Source organism: Loa loa, assembly GCF_000183805.2.
Source record: "Loa loa unplaced genomic scaffold supercont3.191, whole genome shotgun sequence".
NCBI lineage: Eukaryota > Metazoa > Nematoda > Chromadorea > Rhabditida > Onchocercidae > Loa > Loa loa.
In genome coordinates this window covers 3,066-13,809 of record NW_018108371.1, presented here as the reverse complement: position 1 = coordinate 13,809, position 10,744 = coordinate 3,066, and the positions used below count along the sequence as shown (strand labels likewise).

The 10,744-nt window shown below is 24.6% G+C and overlaps 1 protein-coding gene across 1 annotated transcript; it reads left to right on the top strand.

The window, feature by feature from the left end:
* Positions 1-2,184: 2,184 nt before the first annotated feature.
* Positions 2,185-8,799, top strand: LOAG_18084 (NHL repeat containing protein). Its single transcript, XM_020450754.1, has 7 exons — positions 2,185-2,521; positions 2,904-3,013; positions 4,786-4,972; positions 5,206-5,413; positions 7,548-7,757; positions 8,302-8,402; positions 8,580-8,799. Exons 1-7 carry the CDS (start codon positions 2,267-2,269, stop codon positions 8,682-8,684), a joined length of 1,176 nt encoding a protein of 391 aa, XP_020305526.1. The 5' UTR covers positions 2,185-2,266; the 3' UTR covers positions 8,685-8,799.
* The last annotated feature ends 1,945 nt before the right edge of the window (positions 8,800-10,744 follow it).

Here is a 10,744-nt window from a genome sequence, read left to right as displayed (position 1 = left end):
AGTATATTATTAAAAAGGTGATTTTCAGGGCTATAAGGTCTCGGTAAATATAATATGGAGTTTTAAAGTCACTTATTCCTTGTATGTGGTTCTACTGTACGGACTGTTTTACTTTTCTCTTTTCTAGTTAGGTATAAAATCTAGTTAAGTATAAAAATTAATAAAGTTATACTTCGGAATTCAAGCATGTTAGTCAATAAGCTAAGGGATAAACAAATAATGAAAAACGTTACAGAACAATAAGTGGACCAATAATACCGAAACAAAGCATAAGAGACATAAAACATTATCAAAGCTCATCTTATGCAAATCAATCAGGCATACTACTTAAATTCATCTACTAAGATTCACAGTTAATAGTTTGAAATTCAGTCATACAAATAACCTTACTTTTCTTTATTTTCGTTAAATATCAATCAGTAAATTCAACCAGACGATGAGTTAAGTTAGAGGATAATTTTTGAGATTCCATTCCATCCTAATCTAATAAGGAACCATTTTCGGTGATCCTTAATTTCTCCATCCCGCAGCATCGTGATGTAACACCTTGTAATGCCCCTCCCCCCCCCCCCAAAAAAAAAAAGAAAAAAAAGACCCCAAATATGAAAGTGTGAGATCAAAAAAGAAAATAAAAAAAAGTCAAAATGATGATTAGTCGTTCTTTAGAAGAAGCAACTTAATTTTACAAAGCAATCGTGGCCCTTTCACTGTCCCGTTAAACTAAATTGTTAACCCAACACTTTTATTTTGTGATGAAAACATTATTAGCTAAAGGATGTAATCGCTGAAAGAAGAAAAGATTGGTAAGAAAGCGTGGAATATATATATACATATATGAATTAGTGAATTACAGTAAGTTAGAAAATAGCACTACATTCCAAAAGAAAAAGAAGATTGAAATTTGGCAGGAAATGTTTTTCTTTTTTTTAGAGGTTGAAAAATTTGATAAGAATTAGGCTAATTACAAATTATATCGCTTCATGTAAAATAATTAATGATTAAATTGATTAAATTAATTTATGTTAATAATTTTTGAATGGAATGATTAAAATATTTGAATTCACTGATTGAATCTAATATGTTTAATTTAGTTACGAATTATCATATATTATAATTAACCATTTATTGTTAAAACAATCCCATACTGTTTAACAATATTAAATATAGTTTTATATAATTTCATATGTTCATACTAATATATTTTAGGTGTAAAACAACATAAATTAATTACTAGGCAAATTGTATTTCTAATTAAAAAAAAAAGGACAAATTTATGTTAAGTTAAAATAGAAATCAGGAAAGTTTGGTAACTTTTAACCAAACATTTGATCAAAATTAATTAGCCTCTAACCTTAGCGACGGTATTAATAATAAATTTATTATAATTTATTATCCTAATAAATCACGTTTAAAAGAAAAAAAAATAGCATGATTATTGATGAGATTACAAATATTTTACTGCTGTGGCATTTTCCATAGTGTTATCATTCTATGAATTTAATTAATTTGATTTAATTATAACAACTAATCAATTGTTACATCTTTGATAACAAATCTGATAATTACCAATTCTTTGTATCTAAAAACTTAACTCTGGATATTAAAGATTGGATGTATTATTAAATGCATATATCTGTGATAATAACAGAGCAGTAAGTAAAATGAAATTAACAAAATTATTTTTTAAAATTTAATTGTTAATAAAAAATGATATATAACGAAAGTTCAACATTTGGACTTTTTATGTTAGATGGATTTAAGCCAAGAAAAATAATATATAGCGTTTGCATATTTTACAATTTTTTTTCCGACAGTTGGCTATTTTACTAAAAAAAATCCCAATTTTTTATTTCATTTTTTTTTGGTTAAAAAAATTTTTTTTTGTAATTAATTAAAATGCATTCTAATTTATGATAATATTAACACTCATTTTGTATCATATCATAAAGTTAGGCCTTTATATCATTTAGGCTTGTGAGAAAGTAAATAATCAACATTCTTACTTATTTCATTCATTTACTTTCAAGAGGGAAATAAAAATATGCAAAATATATGGAAGTTTGATGACGTCAAGAGATAGCACTCTGTCTGTTTAATGGCAATGTTTGGCCAAGTAAATCGATTTCTCTTGAACGATCTTTTGGCTCACTCCGCCCATTACTACTACTTGCCAACCCTAATCATATCTGAAGGAAGTCTTAGGCTATCAGTCAACGTTTTCCTTTTCATAAAATCATAAAATAATCATTTCCTTTGAAATGCTATCATGATTTGGCCAATGATAACGATGCGAATTCATCATTCATACGGTGGTTTTCTCATGCTATCGATCATCATCATGGTACTAACCATTGGTCAAGCTATTCAAGAATCAAATTTTGATTATAACTATAAGAGTATTGGTGATGATAATGATAATAATGATGATGATGGTGATGGTAACAGTATTGTTGATAATGATGATAATCGTAACATCGTTTCATTTCAATCTTATGAAGATTTGGACAATACAAATGATAAGGTTTTAATTAATAATAAATTAAGCTTTTTCGTTATTCTTCTTTTTTTTATCAATTTTTTCAAAATTTGCTGCTTAACAATATTTCACATTTTTATCTTTCTTTATTCTCTATACCTAATTTTGTCGTTGTACCAATTTTTCTCAATTTTTTCTCCCAATAAATTTTCCATTTTGCCATAAAATGCCTTTTTCCTATCACTTTTTTTTTGGTTTAAAAAAATCGATTCATTTACTTCCCATGATTAATTAAATCATATCAATCATTTATCGAATAGATCTTTTTTTTTTAGCTTTTAATATGAAATTTTTGAACAAATTTACATTACTTGTTCAATTTATTAGTTTTAAATCTTAGATATCTATTAATTTTTAAAAAATTTAGGCATATATTTTACCGATTTCAAAACCAATTGGACAAGTGACAGGACTTGGAATTGATTCACAAGGATATCTTCTAGCTTTTCATAGAGCTGATCGTGTATGGAATCAATGGTATGACAAAGTTTTTTACGTGATACAAAAAAAAAAAAAATTTCAATTGTTGAAAATAATGCAAGAAAAATTTTGATGGATTATTTTTTTTCATTTAAATGTCTGAAATTTTTCATGCAAAATTTATGGGTAATATTTTGGTCAAAAAAAAAAAAAAGAAGAAAAGAATGATAGGATAGTTATATTTGTATAGGTAATACATACATGAATCTTATACAGAACATTTTAAATTATAAAAATAAAATTTTTCATTCTATAAGTAATAAGAAATTATAAGTAATAAGTATTGAATTAAATTATAAGTAATAAGTGTTGAATTAAATTATAAGTGTTGAATAAAACAGAATAATGGAACAAAAATTAAAAATGATTAATGATTATTCGAAATTCATTCTTTAATTATATCATTACTTGTTTTTTTTTTTTTTCTTTTAATGAGAAAAAGATCGATTAATAGGGAGAAAATATTAGTGCAAATATATAATTAAAAATGAAATTTTATTTTATTCATTTTATGTAAACAAAAATTTTTTGCATTTTCTCGAAAAAATTTTCAGATTTTTTGCTTTACAATTGATAAATTTTCAAATTTTGAAAATTTAATTTATAAATTTTCGAATTTTGAAAATTTAATTTATAAATTTTCGGATTTTTTCTTTGAAATTTTGTACTTTTTCCACTTTTCCTCTCAGTATAGAAAATATTAAATTTAAAAATCATTTGGAATTTTTTTTTAGTAAAAAAAAAATTCCATTGTTGTGATAAATTTGTTATTTTCTATAAATAGAACATTTCGAAATCAAAAAAAAAAAAGAAATTGGACTAATAATGACAGTATTTTGATCTCGATATGAAATATGAACTACACCATGTTCATAATATGGACTAGTAAGCTTCACATAGAAAGTCTTCTCTGCAATAGGAGCGGCTTTGTCCAACAGTTAGTCCGTTAAAGGATTCGATGATGAAAAGACCTACCTGAACAATCATATTGTACTGTGTATGCGATTATTAAATTTAAATTTGATTTTTGGTTTTTGAATTTGAATTTGATTCCTCAATTTTCTTTCTTTTTTTTGAGATTATGCATAGTTTTGAAAACATTATAGTTAATATAAATTTGATTTCTGACAATCTATTTACTGTAATGACCTAATTACCGGTAGTTAATTTTCTCAAATAAAAATAGTCGACAAAATTTTTGATTATACATATGTGTCTATTTACTAAATTACATGTTTATTTGTTATTTTCTCTAAAAAATAAAAAATGGATAAATGATAGTATATATCGAATAATCGAATTGAATTAAATTTTAATTATGCAAATAATTTGCTAAATAAATACTGTTATTTCTATTATTTAATTGAATAGTCGCAAAGTTGAAAATTTTATCCCTTTAAAATCATGTAAGCTTTTCAAATTACAATTCTGTAATTAAATATAATGAAGAAATGAATTATGATGTATTATTATGCATTGATGATGATCAACAATAATTTTAATAATGGTAATTAATGACACTCAACGTGATGATTAATAATTCTCAAGGCTATAATTAAGTAATGCTAAAATTATAAGTTATAATCAAAGCTATAAAATTATTAATAGGTCATTTATAAGTGGTCATAAAATTATTAATAGGTCATTTATAAGTTTTCGTGATATAATTATCACGAAAAGATTATAACACTTAAAATTTTGATGTAAAAATTTTAATTATTTTGAATCCTTATAATAAGATTACCTACTATAATGATAATGAATTTCAGGTCATTTGATAAATACAATAAATTTAATACAAGTCTTGGTCCAATAAAAAATGCAACTATTTATATAATTGATCCACATTCTGGCTCAGTTATGAAGGAATTTGGCCAAGGTATCTTTTACATGCCACATGGATTAACTGTTGATAGTGATGATAATATTTGGGTAACAGATGTTGGATTACATCAGGTAAGGATAATTTAATTCATTTAAATTTTATACAAATGTTTTTTTTTCTATTTCTTTTGAAGATTAATTTATTCTTTTCAATTTTACAACCGTTTAATTTTTTGTTTTAATTTATTTATTAGTTTAAAAAAAAAAGAAATTTGAATGTATATCATTCAAGCGAATAATTTTGATAATCTAGCTTAATTTTTCATTGTTTCAAATTTTGGCTAATATTTAAAAGATTATTTCAGGTATTAAAATATGATAAAAATTTCAAATTATTGTTGAAAATGGGTGAACATTTGAAACCAGGCTCTGATAATAAGCATTTTTGTAAACCAACTGATGTAGCGGTTGCCCGTAATGGACATTTCTTTGTGGCTGATGGTTACTGTAATAGTAGAATCATGAAATTTGACGAAAATGGCAAATTTTTAGCAGAATTTGGTCATTCCAATGGTATGTTTCTTTTTTTTTTTTTTTTATTTTGGATATTATCAATTAGCTGAATTTAGTGAAATGTCAACGAACTTTTTGCATAATTAGTGAAATTAATTAAGAAATTATTAATTAAGCATTTTGACTTTATAACCTTTTATTATTCTTTTTTTTTTATTCTTTGCAAGCCTAATTTTGACAAATTCATTTATGATGATTTATAGTTACTATCCAATCACTGTAAATTAGGTATACATAGAATAATTTGTTGTAAAAAAAAAAGAAAAATTGATTTGAAAATTTTATTGTTTTTTTTGAAATTTTCAAATTAATAGAGCATATGGAAATTATTATTGGTAGCTGTTGAAATCATATCATATCCTTATCAATCTTATCAATGTTTTTTTTCTTTCCACAGATAATCTCAGAAATTGTGAAAGTAATCAAAATGTAGCGTTTATTTTCTTGCAAAAAGGCTTTTTAAATCGAAATAAGCCTATACTCTCTCTCTCTCTTTTCGTGGAAAAAAGCTTTTTAAATTAAAATAAGCTACCCTCTCTCTCTCTCTCTCTCTCTTTTTATTTACTTACTTCACTAAAGGAAGTTTTACTTGTCATTATTTTATCATACAACTTTTACTTGTCACATAAAATTTTATGAATATATCTTGAGATTAGGAAGTAGCAACGATTGCTTTCCTATAAGAGAGCTATCATTTCGATGTAAAATTATCCTAACAATATCAGGAGGTATATTGTAGAATGGTCTATTATTAATAATAATCCATGCTGTAAAGCATTTAAAATGAAGTGATATGCTAGTTTCAATAGGTAATAGCCCGTCTAACTATCAGGTATTGTTGCTATAAGAGCCATTGAGATAGGCCTACATTTTTCATTTTAAAACATGCGTTTAAACGCATTTACTGTCCCGGTGACAACTTCACAATAGTTCTCTTTTTTGTCTATATTTCCGTATGTTTCCTTTCCTTTAATTTACATCTCTTATGACTTTAAAGACCTAAGTATTATTTAAAAGAGCGACGTGACACTTATGGACCAGTTCTATGTCAGTGGAAAGAGTTGACTAACTCATACTATATTCACCCCTTTTTTTTTTTTCCAATGAAATTGGAGTATTTTTTTTTTTTTTTAGGGTAGACCTCGGATATCAATCTTTCTAAGTATCAGAATAATTTGTTTTGGAAAAAACTAGTAAAATGCAGTAATTTGGACCATTAACAATTACTTATAGGAACTTATTATGATTTTATATGATTATCAAATAGAATTGCAATTATCATTTCCATATTGATTACACAAATTTTCCAATACTAATACTATCGGAATTTCTTCAAAATATAGTTTGGATGAGAAATAAAAATGGAAATTGAAAAATTATGAATTAAAATTCATAAATTTTTATAATTTTAATAGTGATATCTATGAAATACTCAAGTAAGAATTATTTTTTCTAAAGAAAAAAAAAGAAAGAACTTTACGAACAGAAAAATAAAAAAATGGAAAAGATTTTTGCAAAATTAGGAAATAGTATGATGTCATGGTATCCGTTCTTTTTTTTTTTTTTGTTCCTGAAAAATTGGTTTTTACGGATGATGAGTTTTTCCGATAAAATAGACTTTCATTTCAAAGTATTTCTTTTTTTCTTCTTGATGCGACACTTGAATTGAAACGACATTCAATTAATAAAAAAACTTTACAAACAAAAAAAAAAGCGAAAAAAATTTTTAAGAATTAGGAAATCATTTATTTCCTTCTTTTATTTTTTTAATATTTAAAATGATAATCATCAAATCATTCATTTCACTCTTGTTTTTTAGTGGACAATAATTAAATAATGTAATTGAATTAATAAAATTTAATGAGAAAATAATTAGGAAATACTACTAAAAGAAAATCATCACAAGCATTAATATTATTAAATTTAAAAATAATTTTCATCACTGTTTTTTCTTTTTTTTTTTTGTATAAGTTTAAAATGCAACTAAAATGAATAACTGAAAGTAAGTACTGGAAAAAAAACGAAAAAAAAATTTGTTAATGATTAATTAATTTACGATTTTATTATTTCAGGTTTAATTAATTTACGATTTTATTATTTCAGGTTTAATTAATTTACGATTTTATTATTTCAGGTTTAAGTGGAACAATCGATAACCAGTTTTTGTTACCCCATTCAATAGCTTTAATCGAGGATTTAAATTTGATATGTGTGGCGGATCGTGAAAATGAACGGATCCAATGTTTTAGTGCTGGTATCACCGATGATCATCGAGCATTACCAACCGGAATGTTAATTACCAAAGCGGAAAGTGTTGGTCGAATTTATGCGATTCGTGAAAAAAGTACGAAATTGATTTCTTTTTTTTTTTTTTCGTTTCCCTCACTTCTTTTCTTGGTAATCATCTATTTATAAGATTAGGCAAAATTCTGAAAGATTTCAAAAAAAAAAAGGAAGTATCGGTGATTTTGATAGTTCTGATGAATAGGAAGTATCCGTAGTTCTGATAAATAGGAAGTAATTGGTGGTTCTGATAAAGAGGAAGTAATCGGTGGTTCTGATAATTCTGATAAATAGGAAGTATCGGTAGTTCTAATTATCGTTCTTCAAGATAAAACTGCAAAGTGATATTTTTGGAAACGGTAAAGATATTACTTTTTTTTTTTTTTTAAAGATATATTACTCAGTGATATTCATTGATTTCTAAATGTCAACTGTTGTCAGAATGTTTGGTACGATTGTATACCGTAGCATATAATAGTTATATATCGTATTATCATGATATGGTATATATTAATTATGACGTGATATATTAGTCATTAAATTGTAATAATGGGAAAATGTCAACAATGAGTATGATGAAATTTAATGAATATTCGATATCGTAGGACATTATTTGGTGGGTGTAACGGAATCAGATGGTGAAGGTATCGAACCACAATTATTTGTGATGGATATGAATAATGGAAAAGCAAGTACATTTGTGAGGGTAATTTTTGAAATGAATCCTTTTTTTTAATTTAATCTTTGAATTCAATTTAAATTTCTTTTTAAATTTAAAAGAAGACGAATAGTTTTACTTTTATGAAATTCTTTAACAAAATTCAAAAAAAAGAAAAGAAGAAAGGACTACTTTTATTATCCAATTTTTTTTTTTCTCTTTTAGGGAATCGAAAATGCTCATTGCTTAACAATTTCGGATGATGGTATTGTTTATGTTGGCCAAACTGGGCCCAAACAAATTGTCCAAATTTCACTACTTGATCAGTAATGAATATTGAAATATGAATTCGATATTGAATTTCAAAAAAAAAAAAGAATTTTTCGGATAAAAATTTGCATTTCTCCTTCTTTCAATTAATGAATATATGATAAATGAAAAGGGCAAAATATACATAAATGGAAATTAATTTCGTTTTTTTTTTCCATTATCGTATTTATTGCGTGAATGAATATAACCAAAATATTAGTATAACAAAAAAAAAAAGAAAAAAAAAGCTTGTTTGCATTGGTGATGATGATGATGAGAAGCGTTAAAAATTCGATAATCAAAAAAAAAAGTTCAAACATAAAATAAAATTTCAAAAAAAATTATGGATGAATTTTATTTTAAACCGTCTAAAATTAAATACATTTAAAAATAAACGATTAATAATAGAATAATCATTTGCTTAATTTCTGCTATTCTCAAACTTTTTTTTTTTTGACTAATAGTTTTTCAATTAAATAATTTTTGATGGAAACAAAATGAATGTTACAATGAAAATATGAATACTAAAATATAAAATCAATCAATACTAATCAACTAATTAACACTTGGGATGTTTTTTTTTTTCTTTTTTTTTGTTAGTTTATCTAATAATACTTATCCTCAATTAATTGAATTTCTGCCAAAAAAAAATTGATTTAATTTTTGCTATTATTCAAATTTATTTAACATTAAATTTTGACGATTATCATTTAGATGATTGATCTTTTTTCATTTTTTGTTTTGAATTTCTATGGTAGTAGCATTTATTATTTTATTTTAAAGTAATATCTTAATTCAAAAAAAAAAAATGTGAATTCGACGGCAAACAATTTATATCGCTTTTTTTTAAAAAAAACTATTTATATTATCTAAGTTGAGAATTTAAAATGTAAAGTTCATTGAAACTTATATAAATCTCTATTTGAAGGCTAAATTTGAAATTAATAAAATGTCATCATTTTTGTCATCCATTAAAATAATTAATGGTAGTGAATTTTTGTTTGAACAATATGCACTTAACTGTATACGTTAGATGTTATAAAGTGATTTTAAGTTTGAGCAAAAGGGATGAAATTTGTGAGTGGAAGAAAAAAAAAAAAGCAAATATATCTATGTAAACAGGCAACAATATTTGAAAAACTTTTTGTGAAATAATTTATTCTAAAAATATTTTTTATTGTAAATTAATTAGTAAAAACAGTTATTTAATATTAATTAAGAAAAAAGTACAAGTGTTTTGTTGAAATTTAAATAATGAAATGAAACGAAATGGTAAAGGAAGAAAGACATTAATTTAATTATGCTCAAATGATCAATTAAAATAGTAAACAAAATGCAATTCATGTTGAAAATTACAAGTAAAGATTAGCATATCTTATCGATAAAGATGGGTATGATGAATATAATTTGGTTTTTAATATAGCAGTTAGTTTTGGCATGACATTCTATTTTTTAATTAGTAGACTTAGTAATTTTCTTCATATAAATTCAAAAGAAGAAAGTCTTTTCGAGAAATTTGAAAAAGTAATCGGTTTTTTTTCTTAAAAAAAAGTTTGGAAATCTAATTTGAGAAATTTCTCAGGAAGCAAAAGTTTTAATGAAAAATTACAAATTGGCGAATGGCAATTGTACTTTTCACATGCAATTTCTCGGAAAAAAACAAAATTTCCGAGAAATTTTTCATAATTTCGAAGTGAATTACAAACTAATAAATTAAATATATCGTCTAAAAAGAAAATATAAGTAATGCAATGGGAAAGGAGAAATGTAATGATGTTGAAGATAGATGTGGTCAGCAAGATTTAGCTATTCAAAAGTATATGCCCTTATTGACCACATCATCCATCCTTGACCTCGTGCTATTTATCCATTAACATCACTCTATCATTCTTCCTCAGTTAATTACTTCTAACACAAACTTTGTATTGATTATAGCTTTATCTTTGAAAAAAGCTAAATACGGCCGATGTTAATGATAGCATTAGATGATGAAAATATAAAAAGTAAAGCAGAAATGAAGTAATAAGAGAAATTAGTGGTAATATAGCAGCGGAAAATAAATCGGGAAGTGATAATATAGC

What these genes read in the sequence shown, in the direction of transcription:
- LOAG_18084 (XM_020450754.1), top strand. Translation starts at nt 2,267, where the DNA reads ATGATTTGGCCAATGATAACGATGCGAATTCATCATTCATACGGTGGT. An exon ending in AGAATTTGGTCATTCCAATG is followed by an intron (nt 5,414 to 7,547) that starts GTATGTTTCTTT and finishes TTATTATTTCAG; the next exon opens with GTTTAAGTGGAACAATCGAT. An exon ending in AAGCAAGTACATTTGTGAGG is followed by an intron (nt 8,403 to 8,579) that starts GTAATTTTTGAA and finishes TTTCTCTTTTAG; the next exon opens with GGAATCGAAAATGCTCATTG.